This window comes from Nuphar pumila, chromosome 11 (assembly GCF_984573655.1).
Source record: "Nuphar pumila chromosome 11, dmNupPumi1.hap1.1, whole genome shotgun sequence".
In the NCBI taxonomy this organism is placed as follows: Eukaryota; Viridiplantae; Streptophyta; class Magnoliopsida; order Nymphaeales; family Nymphaeaceae; genus Nuphar; species Nuphar pumila.
The window spans coordinates 111,358,575-111,384,361 of NC_143259.1; the positions used below are offsets into that span (position 1 = coordinate 111,358,575).

The window sequence follows — 25,787 nt, forward strand, 5'->3', positions numbered from 1 at the left end:
ACCTTCGTGTACATTTGTTCTAAGTGTTCTTGTGCATTTATGCACATTGGTGGTGTTGTGCTTATCGCACACTTTATCTCCTTTTTGAGATATTTTCACAACATCTTTGCGAAATAAGTTTCAGGACAAGGCCACTAAGTGCAGATTTGTTGGGTATGCGGATGAATACAAAGGCTATTATTGTTATGACTCTACTACAAAACATATTAGGACCGCCAGGAATATTGTTTTTGATGAGCAAAATTTTCAGATCAATGACTCTGAACAGTTTTCATGTCGAGAAATAGAGGTATATGATCAATGGATGAGCGCGGATCTTTTTTCCAATATAGGAGAAACATGTCGGGTGGCTTGTCCTTCGACTTGAGTAGGGAGTTGGGTGACCCACAAATGCATGTCGAGCCATTTTCAGTTGAGCCATCAGTTGAACGCTTCTCTGGACAAATTTACACTAGAAGGGACCGAAATACAGAGCCGAGAGATGTCGAAGTCATCTCTAGTGATCCGGCTCAAAGGTCGTCATGCATCAGACATCTTATTCAGCGATGGGTAAGTTATGGGACCTTTTCTCTTGATTTTCAGTTGTTTATGTCTCAGCTCACAAAGCAGAATTGACCCACTTGTTTTAATCAAGCACTTCAATCTCGTCATTGGATTGAGGCTATGAATGAAGAAATGAAAGCTTTTCATGAGTGCCAAACTTGGGAAATAGTACCTCGGCCAAAAGGAAAGAATGTAGTTGGCTCAAAATGGGTTTATAAAACAAAATATAAGCCCGAAGGAATTATTGACAGATATAAGGCACGACTTGTTGCTCGGGGATTCATGCAACAATATGGTGAAAATTACAATGAAACTTTTAGTCCAGTAGTCAAAATGGGCACCATTCGTGTCAGCATATCCTTAGCAGTCGACCGAGGATGGAAGCTTAGCCAAATGGATGTCAAAAATGCATTCTTGCATGGGGTTTTAAAGGAGGAAGTATATATGGAACAACCTTTTGGATATACCGAGAAAGATCCTACTGCCTGGGTGTGCAAGCTAAGGAAATCTCTATATGGGTTGAAACAGACGTCTCGCTCTTGGTTTGAAAGTTTCTCCATGCAAATTCAAGGCTATGGTTTTAAAAGATGCACTTTGGACCACTCGCTCTTTATTTACTAGAAGTTAAACATCGTTACACTTCTGCTCATATATGTTGATGATATTGTGATCATTGGGAGTTTAGGCAATCATGTGAAAGAAGTGAAGCATTTTTTGATGAAAACTTTCAAGATGAAAGATTTAGGGGAGTTGAGGTACTTCCTTGGTGTGGAGGTTGACAGACAAAAAGACACATTGACACTCATGCAACATAAGTACACTCTTGATCTTTTGGAGAGGGTCGGGATGACGAATTGCAAACCAGTCAACACTCCAAGTGTATTACATCAAAGGCTGAGCTTTGAAGATGTCCATCTTTGTGTCAACCCTACAACGTATAGAAGTCTTGTGGGCATGCTGCAATATTTGACTTTTACCAGACCTGATATAGTTTATGTTGTCAATCAAGTATCTCAGTTTATGCATGCTCCAACGGAAGGTCATATGGAAGTCGTAAAGCGTATTCTACGTTATTTAAAAGGAACTATAGGAGACATACTTGTTTATCACAAGAACGATAACCTACATCAAGGACATGAACTCGTCACTTACATAGACGCAGATTGGGCAAGGGATCCAGATGACAGGGATCCAGATGACAGACGATCTGTCTTTGGATACTGTGTATACATTGGACACAATTTAGTGTCTTGGAGCAGTAGAAAACAAAAAGCAGTGGCATGGTCGAGTACAGAGGCGGAATATAGGTCGATGGTTGCAGGCACAGCAGAAGTTACACGGATTAGACACTTATTAAGTGATCTTGGTGACAAATTATTTGATTGTCTCTTCTATGCGACAATCAAAGCGCAATAAATATTGCATGTAATCCTATTCAGCATAGCAGAACAAAGCTTATTGAGATTGATCAACATTTTATACGACAAAAAGTCGAGATGAAAGAGATACAACTATGTCATGTTCGAACAGAAGATCAAGTGGCAGACTTGTTTACCAAGGGGTTAACAGGACGACAATTTTGGCTGTTGAAGAACAAGTTGTACATGCTCCAAGACCATGTACAACTTGAGGGAGGGTGTTAAAATAGAGCATGCATATGGATCTAGATCCAGATCCATAGGCATGATGTTGTTAACATGCATTTCACATTAATACGCACGGTGCTGTTAACGTGCATGTGTTTTATTTTCATTAATGGCATTTATGTAAATTGTATACTGATTTATATATACGATGATTATGGCTCGGTGGCTTATGCTCCAGCCATTCTACATCTCTCTCTGTGTCTCTCTTTCTTCTCTATTTTTTGTGCAGGTTGCATACCGGTAAAGCCTCCTTTCCAGATCTCATAGTTTATACCTTTTTAACATCCAAAAGTTCATTGATTTATTCTTGGTCGATGATTTTTCATAAAATACTTTAATAAACACAGAAAATTTGTGGTCTTTACAATATTATTCACTCTCTACTACAATCAATCTAGGATCATACCTTAATAAACTTAGTGCAGTGAATTTCCGAGAATGCTGATATTTTCTCCTGGAAACTGTAATAATTCTTTTGTGAACTACATAATAAAATTTTGATATCATAAATTGTCTTGGTTATGAGTTATGACATAATGAAAGCACAGAATAAAGAGTTACCTAATTTTTCTACAGCTTAATAGAAAAATTTCTCCTAATGTGTGCATATTTCCACATTTTATGATGCCAATTTAAGATAGTTTGGTATAAATCATTTATGTCTTTTTACTTCAGATATGGAAAGAGCAATTATCAGAGATTTGATATCTCAGATTCAACATTTCTTCATTCATATACAGGCTGCCGTTAATTTCTCAGCTGAGCTTGACTGGTAAATAACTTGAAACCTTCTTTTGAATGAAACTGTCTCTTTAATCTCTTCTTTAGCTTTTCAGTGTCTGATATGGGAATACATCTTCTATATGTTAAGTATGACATGTATGTTAATATTGACAGTTGACAGCAGTCTATATTTATATTATCAGGGATATTTTGGTCCTTTGGTCATTATGTAACTTTATTGTAATTGTGTTCCCCAGCAGGGGTATTTTGTACCACTGTTTTATATGTATATTAAAGACAGCAGGGTGTCTCCTCAAGTCATTGAGAGAGGAACGACCCATTGGTTTTTATTTCTCCTCCTTCCTCTTTCTTCTTCCTCAAGTCATCTATGGCATGACTCCCAAGACTGCATCTCTGCAAAAACTGACATGGTATCAGTGCGGGGACGAGAGTAAGCACCTCATCAGGTCAAAGTCTGATGGTAGGAAATTTCTGATCTTCCTCTCTTCTATGATTCTTCTTTGTCTTCTTCCCTTCTGTCTTATTTTTTCTCTGAACTTTGTCTTATTAAAAAAAAGGGCTATTGTTTCCTTTCATTCATATTTGTATTTCCTGACCTCTCTTTTATTTTCTTTCTTGCTCATTAATCTGTTTGATTGTTCTACTTCTTTCTATTTGTGTAAAAAAAAAGGCTCAGGTTCGGGTCGGATCCGAACTCGGACCCGACCCGGACCCAAAAGGGAGGCACCGCCTCCCGTGTCTTTTGAAGACAGCGAGGCAAGGGTTTCAAGGAGAACCCCCACCCCTTTCTTCCTCTCTTGTTCTCTCTCCTCTCTACCTCTCCTGTCTCTATCTCGTGACGGTCGGGCGCCGACGATGGAAGTCGCCGGCCACAACCTTCTCCCCTTCTCTCCCCCTCTGCTTCGTCTCTCTCTCGCTATCACTTGCGATTGGAGACACCGACGATCAAAGCTGACAGGCGGCCTCCAAGCTCCGACAATCGTGCCAGCGACCTTCACCAGCGATAACCCTCGCTGGCAACGCCTCTACTCGACGACCCCTAGACTCGCTGTCGGCCACCTCCTTCCTTCTCTCTACTGCGAAGGCGTCGTCGACTCACCGCCACCGCCTTCCGCTTCAGCGACCCCCAGGTATGCACCCACCTCCCCTCCTCTTTTCTTTTCCTTCTGCCTCCTCTTCTTCTTCTCCGTGAGGGATCAATCGACAGGGGGGCTGAGCCCCCTGTCGTTGCATGTCGTCGGCAGGGGGACTTCCCCCCTGCTTCCCTCTTTGGGATCGACCGACAGGGGGGCTGAGCCCCCTGTCGTCGCCTGTCATCGGCAGGGGGACCCCCCCTGCCTCTCTCTTTGGGTTGACTGACAGGGGGTAGAGCCCCCTGTCGTCGGCAAGGGGACTTCCTTCTTGCCTCTCGCTCAGGGCCTCCCCAGAGGGTGGTGTCGAGCACCCCCCGTTGTCTTGTTTCGCTGTTAAGCAAGCCGACAGGGGCCTTTGGCCCCTGCCTCCTCTTCCAAAAGTCGCAGGGGGGCTCCTGCATCTCTCTCTCTCTGCTAATTTTCCTAGCAGGGGCCATCGGCCCTTGCCCTTTTTATTGTTCCAGTAGAGGCTGAAGGCCCCTGGCCCTTTTTCGGTTCCCCTATTTAGGTGCGCAGGGGAGGGTCCGACCCTCCCTGCCTCTGTCTATCATAGGGAGGGCCTCGAGCCCTCTCTGTCTTCAATCTTCGCAGGGGAGGGCTCGACCCTCCTTGACTTCATAGCATGCAGGAGGGGGCGAGCCCCTCCCTGCTTACTGTTATAGTAGGGGAGGGGGGCGAGCCCCTCCCTGCTACCTGTTACGGCAGGGGAGGGGGCTGAGCCTCTCCCTGCTCCCTCTTCTCGGGCGTCAGGCAGGGGCTTTGCCCCTGCTTGTTTACGTGTTTGACCGGTAGGGGCCAAGCCCCTGCCTCTTTGTGTACTCGGTAGGCAGGGGCGAAGCCTCCTGCCTCCTCATTTTTGCTAACGGGTGGGGGCTTGGTCCCCTGTCTCTTTGCTCTTCTGACAAGAAGGGCGACGCCTCGGCCTCCCTCGTTGCCTTCATAAGGCGGGGGCGCAACCCTGCCTACCCTTGCTTTCTGAGGGCAGGGGAGCAACCCCCCTGCCTCCCTGTTGTTTGCTGACAGCATGTTAGCAGGGGCTCGTGGCCTTGCCTCTGCTCCTTACGCTTATAGAAGGTGTGCATGTGCACGATGCCCATGCCTCTGCTTCCCTTACGTCAGGACGACGACAGTGCCCCTGACCTTCTATTTTGGTATTAGCTTGCTAAGATTGTTACTTTTACAGCTCGTGCGACGGATCTTGCTCGCGCTCTACAACCCGAGTTGTCCATCGCTTACACTCGCAGACGCCAGCAAGTTTGCAACTCTCAAAGGTAGGGGAAGATTGCACAAAAGACTTGGACAATTGAATTGAGTTCAATTAACTAAAAAGGATAATTAAATAAATATATATCATATATATATATCATATATATATCATATATATATATATCATATATATATCATATATATATATATATCATATATATATATATCATATATATTTATACGAGTACACATTTAACTCAAGGATGCGGTTTCGCGATCCTTGTCCTTTACTTTGCCATCACGCATCGCACATCGCGCAAAGGTTTTGCATTGCACTCTTGCTTATTGTCCTTTACTTTGCCGTCGCGCATCGCGCAAAGGTTCTGCATTGCACTCCTGCTTACAGTCTTTACTTTGTCGTCGCGCTTTGCGCCAGGCTCTTGCTTTTGCATGTGTTGTTACTGCCTTGCTATTGCAGATGACGCTCAGGTTTTCGCTCATTGCATACGCGTTTGAGGCATCCTCATGGAGGATGCAAGAGACATCTACCACTCCCTCTTGCGACAAGAGTTCAGTCGAGAGCTGGCGATACACCTTCGTGTAAGGAGAGGGATATCTCGCAAGGATCCTGGCTCTTCGTGTGCGCAGTCCTGTAGAGTCGACTTGAGATTTTAGGGATCTGCGCAAAAGCATCAAAGACTGCCCCAAATCGAAGCATTTAGAAGGATGTGATTGGTTGGTTTTGTTCACCTTTACGGCATATCTCGGGTGATCATGAATTAGGGGTTCGAGCGAACTTCTTAGCGGCTGTTCTGTTAAAAAACTCGTATCCCGTCTATCGAGACCGGTATCGAGTCATGCGAGACATGTAGATACCCCGATAGCGGATGAGATTCGAGATAATCATATGCATAATGTTGGCATAAGGTACCGTTATTTCAAAAGATAAAGTAAAGTTGATAAACTTTACATCTTTGTTAAACATTCATGTTGAGGCTTCTATTGAGGAGTTATACCCCCTTCATCCTAGAGTACTTGTAGTCGTGCACGACACGTCTAGTACTGTGATGATCGGATGAGATGGTTGTGCGACCTCGAACAATGCTGAATGCATAATGCTGTAATCACATAAATGGCCTCACATTCGCCTTCATAGGCAAGATGCTCGAATGGGTTAAAGACCACAACATAGGATGGGTCATTAGTTAGGCAACCCCTAACGCGCCCATTCGCTTCTTGTTGTTCTGTCAAGGGAAATGACAGAGCGGTACAAAACTCCAATGGACAGGTTGTTAGCAACCACCCCACGGGCAATGATCCGACCTCCCCAGTCATTGGAGTTAAGGGGAAAGGGGCTACATTAGTTAGCTCAACACTTCTGCAGAAGTTGGATGTATCCGTGGCACTGCCTCCTTTGGGGAATCCTCTCTCGGCTAAAGTTGGTCCTTTAGGAGCGGACTCAACTAGCTATTCGGGTTATTGAAAATACATAGAATAACAGACGCCCGAACTTGTCTTAGTTGTTTCTACGTTTTGCCTGCGCGTACCCGTGGGCCAGTAATATCAAAACATAAAGTCTATTCACACTGGTCGATTGCTTGCTTGCTCGGTAGTTCAGTATGCTACTCGTTGAATTGTGCACGCCTATCAAGGCGTTACTCTAGTTGGTTAAACTGCTTACGCAGTTTTTTGCGGAGTAATAAGGAGCTTGTCATACTAGATAAATGCTTATAATAATAGCATTATGCCAGTTGCTACATATTAGCATGTGACTTGCTTTACCCCTTGGTCGAACTGTTTGGTGCTTATTATAGCGTAGCACTTGTTGGCTTGCATCTCTTATGATTGATGTGGCCGCTTGTCTTATAAGCTGCTTACATATTGTGATATAACTGTTGCCGTATGATTGCTTATCGTGTATAGCTTATAAATGGTTTGCGATGCAATGGTTTATGCCTTACGATTAATTTAATTACTTGCTGATGGACTGAGCCATATTATGGTAATTGTATATTTTACGAGCATTGTTACGAGTACTTGTCTTATTCAGTTGTTTTGTTTGGCTGTCAGATAGAGTTAGTTACTCTTCGCCTATATAATCAACTTGATTGTCATATCTGTGTGTTCTCATGTGTCGTTTACGCATGCTTTGAGGTCCTATTTGAGGATTGCAATATTCCTTGTGGCAATAATACGATGCGTAGGATTATATGCTTCTGTGTGGAGTGATACGATGCATATTGCTGATATACATGCTTGTGCCCATATTGTGGCTACTGACCTCGAGGCGGTCAGTGGTTCGGAGCAGTCGATTACTGATGCATATATCATTGAGTGGGGTGTCTATCGAGGACCTAATCTCCAAAGGATTATCTGCGAGAGCGTGTATGATCAAAATTAGGTACCCGTCTAGAGTGGTAGATTCTCTATCAGGATGTACATTGTCCACGAACGGGTAGCCGCAAAGACGGTGAACTCCTGTGAGGAAGTGTATGGTCCAAGACCAGGTATACCATCTAGGGCGGAATTCATTGTGAGGTTATACATTTCCTAGATCAGGTGATCTGGCGTTGATCTTGTTGATTGTAATAGTGTCTATCGACCCTGAGAGCGGTCATTTATGTTGATGTGTGTATCCAATGATTTTCATTGAATATGGCATTTCTTGGGGACCGATTTTCCAAAGGTCTCGTTATGAGGGTATGTATGACCAAGACCAGGTATACCATCTAGGGCAGTAATTCCTTGTCAGGTCGTATATCTCCCGAACCTAGCGATCCGACGTGGATCTTGTGTTTTTGCTTACCATAAAAAGTTATGGTGAACTGTGATGATCTTCTGAGATTGTTTGAGATAACCACTTATGAATCTATAGCTTCGGGTTTCTGTTTTAGCATGATTACATGCAGGACTCAGATGTGAGAATCATATCGTTAGCGATTTGAGTTAGTGATCATGTTTTGGACCTTCTACGGAAGGGTGGGCTTTTTTTAGAAAGTACGACGCCTTAGTGAGTCATAACCGGTGATTGTTGGTCGCATAAGGCTTTGAGAGAAGGGAATAGAATAAGGTTGTTCAGGACAAAGCGTTTGTTAGAAGTCGTGAGAGCGACAAACGATGTCCTGATACTAATTCAATGCAGAGACCTCGTTCTATGAACGAGAACAAGCTAGTTGCATGGTGGTTCACAACCTACGATCAATTGAATCGTATGCTGCGTTTGTGAGTTGTACTGCTTACTTGCTTTGAACTGCTGACTCGCTTGCACTACTTACTCGCTTGCACTGCTGACTCGCTTACACTACTTATTCGCTTGTACTACTTACGCGTTTGCACTATTCACCTGCTTGTATTGCTTACCTGTTTAACTGCGTAACCTACTGAATTAAATGTACTTAATTTAGTTTCCTATAGTCTCTCCTATGCACCTACTAGTTTTTCGCAAAACTAACCCATTCTATGGGTACAGGTGATGATTACGTATACTACGGGCGATGGCGCGATTGCAAGATGGCTTCAAGATTTCTTTTTTCTGCTCTTAGCTCGCGTCCTAAACATTTTGGGTTTGTAACAGATTTTCTTTGGGATATCCGAATTTTGTGAGTTTTGGTTCTTTTAGCTAACGTGCCCAAAGTTGACAGCTTGCCTTATGATTTAACAAAAGAATAGTCTTTCACTGATTTCATAAACAAACTCTGAAGGAAAGAGATTTTCCTAGTTTCTTGCTTGTTTTCTGAAAGGTTCGCAAGTTTGAAATTTTAGGGCGTTACAGTTTGGGTCATCCGTCTTACTCATTCTTTATTCATATATCCCTTTTCTTGAACATCAAGTATAAATCTTGATGTCAACACCTTTTAACAATCTGTTCAGCATCCTCTCAACGATCAGCAAAGAAAAAAAGGAAACCTATTCTATTTTACAACATTATTCATCCTTGTTATTCCTATATTTTTCAAAAAAAAATTAAAACCAGGCTGACATCATGATGATGTCAGTATAGTTCCTTACATATCATGTTAGATCAGATCTTGTGTCCTCTCTTTTATTTTTTTTTGGCTGCATATGACTAAAAAAAAAGCTCACCCAAAAAAACCAAAAAAGGGGCTCAGCCAAAAAAAAAGGTCACCCATCAACTCTTCTTTTCTCAGTCAACTTGTCACTGAGAACTTAAACTCTTCTAACTTTATCACCTGGAAGAAACAAATTACTCCTTTTATCGGCAGTCATGGTCTGATGGGGCATCTTGTGTAACACGCGTGATTTAAAAAAAAAAATTGGATCCGGGTCCACACAGAGCCCCCCCCCTCCGACCTGGAACACTCTTTCTGTCTCCTTGACCCAATGCTCTGCCATGTCTGGGTCTACCCTGCCGGCGAAGGTCGGAGGATCAAGCTTTAAAAACTTTTCAAAGGTAATTTTCGACTCTGAGGAGGGAGCCTCATCCCGCTACACGCGGACCTGGCTCCTGATCGCCTCAGCCAACGTATTGAGAGAATCCATTACGAATCCTCTCTACTCAGACCACTCATCGACCGAATCCTCGTTCGAGCTCCTTCCCATCCTTAAAAGTAACACAAAGTACAAGTTAGAATATATGAAACTTGTTAGGGAAGACATAACATTTCATAATATTCATTATAAGGGTAGTTCATACAAAAATCCAGCAGTGCTGGTACATAAGACAAAAAGAAAAAGGTTATTCCACAAGGGAGTTCGCAGACTCCGATCAAAACTCTCGCAGGTACTACCTCCCTTTAGGGGCGGCTAGTAAACTGCCTAAGGTACTCCCTTTTGTTGCCTGTGCGTCTAAATCTGCGCCGAGGGGTGAAAGGAGGTGACTCCTCACATGAGGTCTCCTTCCCATAGAGAGGTGTTGATGGGGTGTACTCTGACGAGTCAGAAATGTTCATTGACGAATCTGAGTTGTATACTGGAGTATCAGTAATGTTTATTTGTGAGTCTGAGATGTAGACCAGGGAATCAAAAATGTTTATTAGCGTGCCTAGTGCGGGTGTGTAAGTGAAGTATTTCCCGCAACGCCAATTGAGTGTGGAGGCATCTCATCCACCGCAGGTAGATTCAAGTCGATCAAGACTGGGGAAGTAGCACCCTCACGACTCTGTATTGCTGTCATCCTGAGAAGGCAGGTATCCAAGGTGTGTCCTAAATCTCCACAAAAGACACACTCAACTTGAACTTGCAGGGGAATTTCCTCTTCTGGTGAGCCAGGCGTAGGGTGGTGGATCTGCATGTGGGACGATACGCGACCATACTCACTATGGTGCACTGAAGCCCATGTCGTAGCCAGAGGTGTCTGATAAATAGCTGGAAGCGCAACACCCTGCTTGTCGGTGAAGGTGGGTAGGGGTGGGTGGTTAGCCTAGCAATCCGCCCAAGACATCATGTGTCCGCCACTTTCCACGAAAGGGCCACTCCCCCTTCCAAACCGATCACGCGTCCGACGCGTGCCTCTACTTAGGCCGCTTCCAGAACCAGCATGAGAATCCATAATTCAAGTAAGTCTATAGGCATTGACAAAAACAATAATTTCAATCTAATTATGCAGTGGAAGAAGGCTTATATAAGAAGTGTACTTACAGCACGATGGGATGCTTGATTGTCAAGACTTCACTCTTTCTAACCTGCTTTGATACCAAAAGTTGTAACGCCCCAAAATTTTCAACTCGTAAACCTTTGAAAATGTTTAGAGAAAATCTTTCAAAATTGTCAACAAAAACAAATTTTATTTTGAAAGAGAACAAGTTGACGAATTCTGGGCAAGTTAGTGTAAAAACCAACAATAACACATTAGCAAACGGTTGGTGGGCCCAAAGGTATATATATATATATATGTTTAATTTTCAGTTTGTATAAATTTGGGGGTTTACCCTAGTGAGAAAAAGTACAAGAAAAAGCCAAAAGAGAGCAGGTAGAATGTGTGTGAGATCTCGAGTCATGCTGCATCGCGTCATCGGCCGTTAGAGGCACCTATTCGTCACCTGCCCATAAAATGGGTCAGTTTCATGAAAAACAGGTAGGTGTGCGAAGAAAGATAGTAAAGAACAAAGGCTAAAGCAAAGCATGCTCACAAGATAAGCAATTGTAGAAATTAGTGGTAAATTAACTACGCATGCAATTGTCTATGAACAAGTAATTCTACAAGTAGAGAGTAGCTAAGCAAAGCAAAGTAACTGTCATAGGTAACATTAAACACAGTAAGCAGTATATGCATCTCAAAGTCTACAACCAAGCAGTAGTGTGAACATGATATTCTTAGTTTCGATATTATCTGGCCTGTGGGTACGCACAGATGCGAAACGTAGAAACAACCAAGATCGGTCTGGGGGTTTATTATGCTATATGTTTTGTTATACCCCAGATAGCTGACTGAGTCCGCTCCTAAGGGGACGGCCTGTGGCCAAGAGAGAATTTCACAAAGGCATTTGTGGCCTATAGATGCATCCAACTTCTGCAGAAGTGTATGAAAACTACCACCTAGGATAATTACAGTAGTCCCTTTTCTCTAACTCTGATGACGGGGGAAGTTGAGTCATTTGCCTGTGGGGTGGTCATTAATGACCTGTCCATCAGAGTTTTGTACCATCCATCCTCTCTTGATGAACCATAGGAGGCGAATGGGAACGACGAGGGTTTCTTAACCGCCGCCCCATTCTACATGCTCTGGTCTGTTAAACCCACTCGAGCATCTTGCCTGTGAAGGCGCAACATCACTTTTTGTGTATTTCAGCAAATGTACTCAGTACATGCTTCGAGGTTTCATCGACCTCTCGAGCTACTCATCGTAGTACATTATAATGTCCCTGTCGAAGGGCACAACTACGAGGGTAAGTATGGGTGTCCCAAAAGATAACCCAACACATAATCTGCAATAAGTAAATCCATGTTGTCTTTACAGCAAAGGTAACGTACAAACTCAGGATCACTGTGGATCCACACATTTTTCCCAAGTAACTCAACTTGGATGAAGCTAGCTGAGTCCAACAGAATATAGGAAAAAGGCTAGCATAGCTATGCCACTGTGCACTCGAGAAGGCTGGAAACCTGTACAGAGGAAAAACTCCTCGAGATGGATGCGTCGATACTCGATTTTGCGTCTTTTCGAAAAGAGCAAAAATTGATACGCACAACCGCATACCCTGCGAGGCTTGCCTAAGGAGAGTCTCAACTCAAGCGGCAAGGCCTCGCACTGGGTGCGACAACTCAGAAAGAAATAAGAGAACAAAGATGCAATAGTAAGTGCGGAAAGTAAAAGCATAAAGTATATGCAGAAAAGTAAGGACAAACAGAAAATGCAGAAATATAATGCAGAATGTAAAGATAAAAAATAAGTGTCGGAAAGTAATTACAGAAATATGCCTAGAGAAATAAATGCAGGGAAGTAATTATCTTCTGCTTTTCCATGTTTATTCATTTTGTTTTAGCATTTTGTTCGTTCATAGTCTTTCCACGCAACTTGCCCCTACCTTAGGGGGTTGCGAGGTTGTGTGTGCCTACGAGCGTAGGTGATGACGGCCACGGGGCACGAATGGGCTCCGTTGCGCAAACTGCAAATAAATGTTAGCAAATGAAGTAATTAAACTGGAGGGCGGGGTAGACTTGGCTGTCAGGCTGAGCCCAACCCATCCTGACCTGAACGGTGCAGGCGAGGGCAGGGGCTTTGCCCTTAATGGCTTGCCAAAATTGCCGAGGGCGACAGGGGTTTGGCCTCTGCCGTCCGTCGGAAAGACTTAAGGCAGCAGGGAGCCCAGCCCCTACCATCCCGTGGAGAAAACATAGAAGGCGACAGGGGCTAAGCTCTCTGCCGACCTTCTAGAAATGTTGACAGGGACAGGGGCTAGCCCTTGCTGACCTGCCGGAGGGCCTTAGGCGGCAGGAACCTTGCCTCTGTCGGCCAGTCGTGAGACAGAAGACGGCAGGGGCTAGGCCCATGCCGGTCTGTTAAAGGAGACAGAGGCGGCAGGAGCCCCTACCGTCCTTGCGGGAAAAAGGCCCAGGCGGCAGGGGTTGGGCCCTTGCCAGCCTGCCGAATCCACACGAAGGTAGGGGCTCTTCCCCCTGCCTACCTGATGGATAGGCATGTAGGCAGGGGCAGCCCCCTGCCTGCCGAAAAATAAAAGAGGCAGGGGGGCGGAACCCCCTTGTCGCACGTAAATGCCCAGAGGCAGGGGAGGCTCCGCCCCCTGCATGTCGGAAGATCCAAGCGCAAGGCTGAGGCCCCTGCCAGATGGGAGGAGGCAGGGCCTTGCCTGCCGGAAGGCCCAAATGGCAGGGGTCGAGACCTCTGCCAAACGGGAGGAGGCAGGGACCGAGACCTCTGCTAGATGGGAGGAGACGAAGGGGAAGACGAGGGGTTATGGCCGTTAGGCTGGATCCCACTGCGCTCATCAGACAGAAAGGAAAACGAGGAAGAAGATGACAGCGAGAGAGAGACAGGCCAGCGAGGGTCGTTGGTGCGGCTGCCGGAAAGGGGAGCAACGGGAGTCCACTGGAAAAGTCTCTGAAAGGGGGAACTCAAAGAGGGCGAGAGAGAACGGAGAGGATCGGCGGTCTTGTGGCCGGCGGCGGCTCCGAAAAAATAAAAAGAGAGGGAGCGAGACGTTGCCAGGGATACGGGGATGAAGAAGGGCGACGGGTGGGAGAGGGAGCCTGCCGCTTGCCCCTCCCCCTTCTGCATAGCCTATTAAGCAGGGTGGTACCCCGACCCGATGCCCGTTTTTGGATCCGGGTCGGGTCTGAATCCGGATCTGATCCGAGGTCCAACTTTTTTTTCATGTGGATTTTACACCAACACCTCCTTATTACCTTGACACAACGGATAGATAATCACTTATCTATTGTTATAATCGGAATGAGTGGTTGTTGCTACCAACCCAATTCAACATGGGAAGATGAAGCATGTTAAATTGGATCAACATTTTATCCTGGAAAAGGTGGAAGATAAGGAGATACAACCCTTATTTGTTCCTCCTCGAGAAGAACAAGTAGCTGATCTCTTCACCAAACCATTGCCTTTCTCCCGTCATTGGATGCTTAAAAGCAAACTGTCCATGGTATTAACCCATGTACAGTTTAAGGGGGAGTGTTAAGTATGATGTGTATGTTAATATTGACAGTTGACAGCAGTCTATATTTATATTATCAGGGATATTTTGGTCCTTTGGTCATTGTGTAGCTTTATTATAATTGTGTTCTCTAGAAAGGTTATTTTTGTACCACTACAACAACAACAACTACGCCTTCATCCTAAAACAATTGGGGTCGGCGATATGAATCAAAAAGGAAAATCATTCTGGGTCTTCCACATGAATCCCTCTCCTCCAATCATTTCTATCCAATGCCATGTCCTCGGTGAGGTTCAAAGCATTCATATCCTTTCCTATCACCTCCATCCATGTCTTCCTAGGCCTACCTCGACCTCTTTTAACTAGTATATTTTCCCATTTCTCCATCCTTCTAACTGGAGCATCATTAGGCCTTCGTCGAATATGTCCAAACCACCGTAAACGATTCTCTCTTATCTTATTTTCAATGGGTGCAACACCTACCTTCTTACGTATCTCCTCGTTCCGAATCTTATCTTTTTGTACCACTGTTATATATATTAAAGTCAGAAGGGTGTCTCCTCAAGTCATTGCGGGAGGAACAACCCATTGTTTTCTATTTTTCTTTCTTCCTCAAGTCATCTAAGGGACGACTCCAAAGACTGCAGTTCTGCAAAAATTGACACTATAGTCGACTGATATTGATTTTGGTAATACTAGTTTTCTTTTTCTGTATTTGATTTTCCTAAACAAATTTACTTAAGCCCAATAATACTTTTATCTTTCCAGCTACCTGTCTTTGGCTTTAGTGTCACATCAGCACAATTACGTCAGACCCACTCTGACTGAAGATCCAGTTATTGATATACGAAATGGCAGGTTAGTGGATATTCTTCTTAATTTCAGAAAACATCGGTATTCAACTAAATATTAATACAAATCTGTGGTAGTTAGTGAATATTCTTTGAATAGAGAAAATGATGTTTCTTATAGCTTAGAAAATTGTTTTGTAGACATGTTTTACAAGAGATGACCGTGGATACCTTTGTTCCGAATGACACAAAAATTGACTCAAATGGTATAGAAGATGTTGAATGTGACATCTATGACTTTTCTGCTTGCTTTTTCTAATTTATTTATGTACATGTGCATACCTATTTACTTATTTATTGGACTTGCCATTTTTTCAGGGTTAGTGAACATCATTACTGGGCCTAATTACTCAGGAAAAAGCATTTATGTGAAGCAGGTAACTGATCAGCATCTTCATCCATTCTGTTACACTAATTTTCACATATTTGTTTCTTATGCGCAGATGCTTTATAGCAAAAAATGTGCCTTATATTTGTAAATAAATTCTACTAATTTTGTTTCAAAAAGAAAAATAACACAGGTGCCTTCTTTATATTTCTATTGAATGCAGGAAGATTAAAAAAAATATTCATGGATTTAGTTCTGTTGTTAAATGGAAAGGGCATGGATTTTGTTGTCATTGTTTGGTACCGATTCTGATAAAATAATTAGGGTATATAGGGGTATCATGGTGGTAGCAGAAAATGAATTCAGGCAAACAATGATTACACCACAAACTTTATTTCGTTATGTGATTGTGATGTGAGATGTTTGTAGCACGGCATCTCTGTGAAATATCATAAAACTGAAACGTACTGCATGGTTGGCAGAATCAAATCAGTGAAAATAAATTTGGATGAAGATCCAAGTTCTTTGGAGTTGCTCTTTGGTTTCCCTAATAGTTCAAGAGTTAGTTTTTCAGAATTCATAACTGCTTTTTGTATTGAGATCAGATTTTCTTCTCCACTGAAAGATTTTAGAATGCTAAAGCATTAAATAGTTAATTCTACTTCAAATTATTAAATTACAATATACAAAAAGAAATCTGAAAATTTCACTACTTCATCAGCTATTATGATCCTGTGCTTGCTTTGTCCTTACCAGGCCAGTTGATCTCTTATTAGCAAAAATTTTCCTCATAAAAGTGATGATTTTTTGTTTTTGTTGTTTCTCTCTAATTTTGTGCACTTAGATTCATTGTCCAAATGTTATGAAATAGATTTTGAGGCAAGGTTAGTAGATAAAAAAAAGCTCGTGCAAGAATAAGAAAAATTACAAAATGAAGCTAAAGCTAGATGGGAGCTTTTATAACCTTACATATCATACCATATCGTTGTTACGAAATATGTGGAAAAACAAAAGCAAGAACCACAAGGGGCTTATGATAACATAAACACAACGTGCTCGTGCACAAGTCTATCATGGGATAATACAAGGTGCCAATATAGGAAATACAAACAACCACTAAGGGCAATACCATGCATTAAAGCACAAAAGCAAGAATAAAATAAATAACATTTTATTTATAATACTCACAAAATGAGTTAGAATGCCTTAGAAGAGCATTATTTATACACAAGTGGTAGTCTCAAATAGAGCTGTTGGACTGTTTTAATAGCTCTATTGACTAGTTATAACGACCCTAAACTGACCCTCCAAAGTTTTGCGGATTGTTTTTAAACGAATAAATAATTTTAAAACACTGCGAAAAGGTATCCCACAGACCCGGGGCACATTACAAATTTAATATACATAACCCAACAATCATTCTACACATAGGATAAATCAAAATATGAATTTATATTGAATTGAATTAAATAAAATAATCCTCATTTAGGGTTCAACATGTTTTCCCCAAAACATAAATTCTTAATTTTGTCAGAATATGGGCTACCATATCATAACCCTCGCTCCCTCCAGCAAGCTTGTCCCTTTATCAATGAGCTTCAATACCTAAAAAAGGTTTTTAAAAACAGGGTAAAAAATGTTGTTCTCGTACGAGACCTTCTCGAAATCCAACTGTAAGGAAATTAAACATAAGTTTAAGAGGGCTCAACAAACATCACACATTCAGAACAAGCTTGCAATATAAGCAGTTCAATTCAAACAACCAACAATCTCATGCTAAATTAACCATTTAGGGATGCATGAATCAATGCAACATGCATAAATGGTTTTTTAACTTTAACTATCAGTATTGCTTTTGCATGCATGTCCTTACTTAATGCACAATTAAATTTTTACTTATATAATACCCGCGGATACTCAAAACGAGTCAAATTTTTGAGGTTCAAGGCAGTTCTCAGTGATATCTTAACACACAATTTGTATTTTATTAACTGGATCCTACACATGTTCCTCAACCGACGTTAGGAATCGACATCATCAATCTGAACATTATGAATCAACACCTAATGTCGGGACAATAAAGAAATCAACATCCATTGACGCTACTTTTTCGGTATACCAATAATTGCAGTTGACTCTAACAACACCACCTTCAGGCAAAGTGGCAGGAGTTCCCTACAACTGTGGCTGAAAACATGAACCACACATCGGGTTTTTAGGGAAGAACAATGCATACATCGTTTAGTATTCTCACGGTACCTCATGACCGTCATTCGAGGTTTCCACCCTTTTAGAGGGCCACCAAGGAAGAAAAATTATTACACTGTTTGGTCTCTTTTATTATTCTTAATTAATTAAGAGTTTTTTACACAAGAACAGTTACGCAACTCAATATGCAATAACAAATTCGTGCCTTTACCCTGTCAATTTGAACAATGTAATTAATTCAAAAGAAATACAAAACAATTTTGCAATGTATTTAAAACTTACTATTTCATGAACATATGCGTCTGACCTCCAAAGGCCCACATGTGGTCCATACATAACTACTATGCAATTTAATGATGTTACAAAATTTTTTAATGAACAATCATACGTATATATTCAAATTTGTGTTCACGGTATCACATCAACGCATAATCATAGCACATGAACCATTGCACATTGTAACACAATACTGGTTTATTGTAATAGCAAAACATCAATTTTTTTTCTAACCGTTCAGCTTCTATAGATTTCAGATTTGGCTAAATATTCAAAATAGATAAGCATTAAACACTTTTTAATGGAAATTAGATTTTTTTTATACATTTAACATATCAGATTTAACGATTTTAAGAGTGTATAATAAGCCCCAATGCTCAATGCCAATGTATATATATATATATATATATATATATATATATATATATATATATATATATATATATAACCAATCAGATTAAAACCTAATGATACCAAAATCATATTTATCTTTTCAGCCAAAACTGGGACAGAACTACCAAAATTCAACATCAAGTTATATATATAAATACACATATATATTTATATATATAATCAAAGTTTGTTCACAGACAAGATTCAGTGTCAACCCTCTTACACATGCGAGTTCTAATAACCTGAGTTTGTCCCTGTTCAACACTAGAAACAACCCCCAAAAAAATGAGTACTTAACCAATATATTTTTCAGTCAAAATGTTTTGTTTAAAACTATTCAGATTTCTTGTTTTTCATAAATATGAAAAATCAATTTTTGAATCAGATGTGCAGGTCCAATCATGGTATTAGCACCCACAGACACTTTGAATCTGAACAGGTTGAAACAAAGAAAATACCACACTCAAAACAACTATGCTTCGCTTATTCATGCTAATGAACCATCACCTACTACTCAAATTGGTACCTTTAGCAGCCAATACGTATACGATGATAAGAAAAATAACTATACAGAAAATTATCTCTAAAATACACACTGTATATATTATCAGTCAAACAAGATTTTTTTTAGGTTACCAATCAAATCCCTGCGTATGACTTTTAGATTCATTGTGAATCAATATATATGAATTTCCAACAAAGGCTATAGAGACAATCTGGCTGATCAAATTTGGAAGAAGATGAAGATTGAAATCTATAAACAGTGGTACAAGTATGTATATATATATATATATATGAACTCAAAAAGCCTGATTCAAACAACAGTAAATCTTGTTCATAACTATCAGAATTAAACTTTGATTATGAATAAACCTTGAGCATATTCCATGTGAATCTGACCTCTAGACACATTCTTTGGGTTAGATCAAGAACCCAACGTGAATCCAGTCGAAATAGGAAGACGCAGACTCTTATGGTTGCTCAGTTTAAACAGAATTTATTTACTGCAATGACCCTTAAAGGAAATCAAATCTTTTTCTTTAGTAAAAATCTGACTGAACCCATAAAATTGATTCTTGGGTTCAGTCCAAGAAATCTAATCACAAACCCTCAATGAGATCGATGCATACACAAATCAATATTTCACATGCTCTTTTAACAAAAGATCAATGCATGGGCACAAAAAACAAATGAACAAAATCTGAAGTATTGACCCATGCACATAATCTATTCATGCTATTGAAATCCAAAAATAAAACGCATAAGGCAGACCCTATATTTTATTTTCTTAAACCCCATGTCCAACTCGATCATGTTCAGTTCCTTTTTTCGATCGTTTTAAGAGAGGAACCTGTACCTTTGCTGCATATTCGCGAAAAAAAATAGGAGATGACGCTGATGAAGAAGGTGGCGCTGCTACCTCTCACACGTCTCTCTTCTCACGATTCTGCCTCTTCTCTCTCACGATTCTGCCTCCTCTCTCTCACACAGTTCAGCCTTCTCTCTCTCTAAGTCGACATTGAGAGAGAGAGAGAGAGGGAAACACCCCTTTAATAAACAAAATAGGACTCCTATTGAGGGGACGTCCCTTATTCTTGAAATAGAAAGTCTTCTATTTCTTTATGGAAATAGAAGTCTCTCCTAAACCAAATTCTTATATATATTATATATATATATATATATTATCTTCTTACTAATTTTTTTATCACTAATATAAGTTAGTTTTAAAACTAATTTATCTTATCCTAAATGGATCATAGATCTTGGCAACAGGTCCAAGATCCATATCGGGATCCACTTCAATGTCAACCACTATATATATATATATATGTATATATATATATATATATTATATATTGTATTAATTCTAGACATCGAAAATATAATCATTTAAATAAAAATTATATTTATTAACTCTAAAAATAGATAAAAATTTGTGAGATATTACACTAGTCAACTCTATGTTGACTAGTTCAAAAAAAACCCAACAGCTCTATTTGCTCTTTGACCAAATAGTCCTTATAAAAACAGAAAAGGACAAAAAGAACAAAATAAAGTAAAAGAACTAAAGTACCTATAATGGGCACAACCTATTACAATGCTGTGAAATGATGAAAATACCCCTAGAGGGTATTACCTATTACGTCATTAAAAATAAAATATATATGAATATGTATGTATATATGTAGAATATGAAACAAATATATATATATGTATGGTGATATATATATATATATATATATATATATATATATATATATATATATATATATATATATATATATACAACTTGACACTCCCCTTCAAACTTACGGTGTGATATACCGAAAGTTTGGAAATACAAAAAAGAATCAATGGGGAGGATCCAAGTCTTCAAGTGTCTTCATTGAGAGTCTCAAATTTTTTGACGCATCAGAGAATTTTGCAAATATAAGATTTTGAATGTCTTCATTGGTGATCATCTCCAAACTCCTTCATCGACTATCTCCATATTCATGATATGATGTATCAAAGATATCCTTTATCAATCCATCGCATCTTTAAGAACCTGAAGAGAGAACAAAACACATATTCCAACTACACAAAAAGAAGATATTCTAACCATATAGTTATATAGTTTAAAAAAAAAAAACTAGTATGTATATTTTGAACAAGAATAACACTCAAGTAATAATTTTAAGATTTTTAGAAACATTATTAACAATTCAAGCAAGATAAGAGGAGCATAGCTCAGATATAAAATTTATAAAAACAAATTTAGATAAGCATAAGCCCATAATCAACATATTTTTCAAGAAAAATAAATATTGATCACAAGAAAATTTAATTACCTAAAGAACATTTGAATTATCAAGAAGAGATAAACAATAATGTATTAATAATATCCCAAATTTTTAGAAAACACTTTAAATAGAACAAATCATCAATTTATACTAAAAACAACATGCATATAAAGTATAACACTTCAGAAAAGAACCCCGAAGAAAAGAGGAGTTAATTAAATTTATACATACAACAATGTGGACAAGATAATCAATTAGAAACATATATATGCAATATATTTAATGCACATAATAATGAATGAGAGCAATCCCTTAAATCACAACCTATTAAAATTCACTCACACATCCTAGAATGACTTTAAGTACATAGGACCAAATAATAATTTTAATATATATATATATATATATATATATATGTTATCAATGAAATGCATGAAATTTTATCGATAAACATTTTTTTATACAAGGAAAAACAAGTAATAAAAGTATAAAAAATTCATGGAAAGAGTTAAAAAAATCCCACATAACAAAGGGAATGATATATGGAAATCAACACCGATTTGCGAAAGATATGAAGAGATTTAAAAAACTTACAAATATCAAGAAATGATAATTTGCAAATCTCAACAATAGTTTGACCACCACAAGCAATCACCTCACTAGACCTCTAAACCTCAAAAATCAAGTGTATCAGCGACTAAAACAAGAGCATAGACATAATGTCACTGAAGAGCCAAATACATACACAAAGGTGTGTATAAACATCGTTTGTCTACATATAATGACATTCAAAACAAGTGTATCCTCGACTAGAACAAGAGCATAATCATAATGCCAACGATGGGATAAAATCACACACGAAGGTGTGAATAAACATTTCTTGTGTACATATAATGACACTAAAAAATCAAATATATCAGCGACTAGATAAAGAGTGTAATCACAATGCCAACAATGGGCTTAAAACACACATGAAGGTATGAACAAACATCTCTTGTCTACATATAATGACACTTATATGAGAGGTACAATAGGAGAAACACATGAGGTAAGAGAGCTTGTAATAAAAACAAACTAATGTCATCAAGAAGAATAAGATTATTAATTTTAATAATCTTTCGAAATACCATGATTTCAAAATCGATAGCCATCACATATAAACATAATTATAAGCATCCATAATAACAATATCTAAATAAACAAATGAGTGATACAACGCACCCAAGAACCAGAGATCAAACAACTGTCAGTTAGAATCAAACTATAAGTCGACAATCTAAACTGACTAAAAATTGAGGTGCACACAACTCACCCCAACAAATAACTCTGGTTTAACAACAAGACCAAAAATGAATGAGGCATCATATACAAATTTGTGATGGACAAAACAAAAGCCATAAGGAGACAATACATACTCACAGAAATTAGTTTTCAAATAAGTGAGTTCATATATAAGAACCAATTTGAAAAAACAAAGTTTCAAATCAAATCTAATAAAGGTAGGTAAAAACTTTAGAATGTGTATAGTGCAGTCATATGCACAACATACAACATTAAAGATGACCAAAAACATATATAAAGATTTTTAAATGACCATATGAAAAACCAAGAGTATACCCAAATACAACTAATCATGGATACTCACAAAGAGATCAAAATTCATGTATATGCAATGATCAAATAACTTTAAAGCCATAAAAAAATGATGAAGGAATACGTAAGATATGCATATGAACACCATGATTTTACATATGATACTAACATACTCAAAATATATTTTGACTTATCATGCTTACGCAAGAGCCAATAAAACAATAGCTCACTTATAAAAGAGATTTTTAAGATAAAACTCTAATTTCAATTTAATTTGAGACCATAAAACAATACCCAAAATATCTAATTTTTCAACCGAAAGTACCAAAAATAATTTTGAAATGACACATAATCATTAATGACACATAAAACATGCATAGACATATGTCCACAACACATAAATACGAAGATGATATACCATTAGACCAATCTCATGAGAGCATACAAAACATCCATGGCATGACTAATGAACTTAAAATCATGATGACTCAAGATATAAAACATACAAGAATTTAAAAATTCTTAATGAGCACATCTCAATGAAAGCACCAAATAGAATTCAAGGAATATGCTTTGACACATGCATAAAGTCACCAATAATCATAATGATGTCCAAGAATCCCAAAATAAATATATATATATATATAAGATCATAAAATTATGTATTTTTTTGTATTAAAAATAATAATATGGAGAACTTACCATAAGGAGCTCAAGAGTAGACTACTTACGGGTTAATGTCAAAACAAACAAACACAAGAGCCATTAAAATAATATTTTATTAAAAGATATTTCACAAAACTCTAATTCCAATTGATTCAAAAAACACATTTTACATACCCAAGAAATAACCATAACATTTTAAACAAATTCTGAAATGAAAATAAAGAAAATATATATTATAAATACATCTTTTTTTAATTAACCAAGAGATACGTACCAAAATACGAGAGCCTCGAGTCCAAGCCATGTATCAATCCAAAATTTTCTTTTGAAGCACGAACTCGAACAAGATACTAAGATAAAAAATCCCTCGCTTTGATACCATGTCACGAAATATTCAGGAAAACAGAAGCAAGAACCACAAAGGGCTTACGATAACACAAACACAACATGCACATGCACAAGTCCACCATGGGATAATACAAGGTGCCAGCATAGGCAATACAAACAACCACTAAGGGCAATACCATGCATTAAAGCACAAAAGCAACAATAAAATAAATTACATTTTATTCATAATACTCACAAAGTGAGTTAGAATGCTTTAGAAGAGCATTGGAGAACAGGAGGGGGGTTCACCCCTATTTATACAAAGAGGTAGTCTCAAATAGAGTTGTGGGTCTGTTCCAACAACTCTTGACTAGTACAAAAAGAACCCAACAGCTCTATAAGAACAAAATAAAGTAAAAGAACTAAAGTACCTCTAATGGGCATAACCTATTACAATGTTGTGAAATAATGAAAATACCCCTGAAGGGTATTACCTATTACATCATTATAAATGAAATATATATACATATATATATAAATATATATGTATATATGTACAATATGAAACAAATATATATGTATGGTGATATATATATACAACTTAACAATCGTATGGTACAATATGATTCTTACAACATTGATTCTGTCTATTATCCATGCACGTATAAGTGCAATAACCAGTAAACAACTCCCACTTAAGAAAAAAAAAAACTAAGCATATATTGAATGGTAGCAGGCGGAAATATCGTGTATATCCTTTAGAGGAAACTATTGTGAGTGGACTTGAGTATGGGTGGTTGTCTACTCTGAAATATATAACAGTCAGTATGAATCTTGATGGCTGCTATTCCAGGATATTCCCATGTTAAGGGATAGTTATTCCTGAAACAATTATTGTGTAAAACTTATTATATTTCTCCTGAACAAAAAATATTACTCATATCTTACAATGATTAGTTGGATTTTCTAATGGACACTATGGAATATGTACCAATTGTTGCATAAATCTTTTGTATTATTATTAATGCCTTGATATACAATGTGAGCTTACTGTTAGTAAATGTCATACGTATCTATTATTATACATAATTATTTCTAGTGGATTGTTGCTTATACTTGTATTTTGTTGTTTTAGATAAAGTGACTTACGGACCTCTTAGTATAGCTTGTTGGTTATAATTTACAATTTTTTAACCATCTTTATTGCTTACCTTTCTTCCCCATGACTCTATGCACAAATCCTATTTCATGTCTCAAATGATTCGCCTTGTTGTTGTAAAAATGTCTATGAAGAGACAAAACGCATACAAGCACTAGTACTTCACAAAAGATGTGCACAAAGGCACTCAAAGAACACTTGAACAAATATGCAAAAAGCGTAAAATAATGCAAACATGCACAAATGCATGCAATACAAATGTATTGAATAAAAAGAGAGAAGCTTGAGTGTAACACCTCGAAGTCTTAACCCGAAATTTTGAGAAATTTTTTTTCAATACAGCGGAAACAAGTTATCCCATAGGGTTAAGCATTCCAGAACATTATAGGTGGAGCAAAACCAAAACATTTATTTCAATATCAATAAATAATATCACCATTTCTCACACTATCCCTGGAACAGTAAATCCAAAATCTTGATCGAATCACTTTCAGAACATTAGACCTCCACATCTAATGTCGGGGACACAAGGGACACCCCACGCCCATAAGTACCGCTTCCTTGGTACCAAAACAACTACAGTTGTGACCAATACACCACTTTTAGGTAAAGTGACAGACTCTCCCTAAAATCGTGGTCAGGAGAAGGAACCTCAATATCGGGTTAAGGGAACAAAATTGCAGCACACGGAGTTTTTTGTATCCTCGCAGTCTCTCTAAGACCGGAACTCTAAGATCCTCATTCTCCAGATGAGATATCCCAGAATGTATATTACACTGTTTTTATTCCTTATCTTTTTATTAAGAGCCAATTATTGAGTTTTGCACTTCCATATGCAAAAACAAGGC

General features: G+C 38.8%; 1 protein-coding gene across 1 annotated transcript in view; it reads left to right on the forward strand.

Moving 5' to 3' along the window:
* MSH5 (MUTS-homolog 5) overlaps positions 1–25,787 on the forward strand; it is a 226,713-nt gene that overhangs the window by 173,350 nt on the left and 27,576 nt on the right. Inside the window, exons 21-24 of the mRNA XM_089980394.1 lie at positions 2,865–2,961; positions 15,124–15,213; positions 15,348–15,412; positions 15,525–15,583. Coding sequence (XP_089836520.1) covers positions 2,865–2,961; positions 15,124–15,213; positions 15,348–15,412; positions 15,525–15,583 — 311 coding nt within the window. The remainder of the gene's footprint in view (positions 1–2,864; positions 2,962–15,123; positions 15,214–15,347; positions 15,413–15,524; positions 15,584–25,787) is intronic.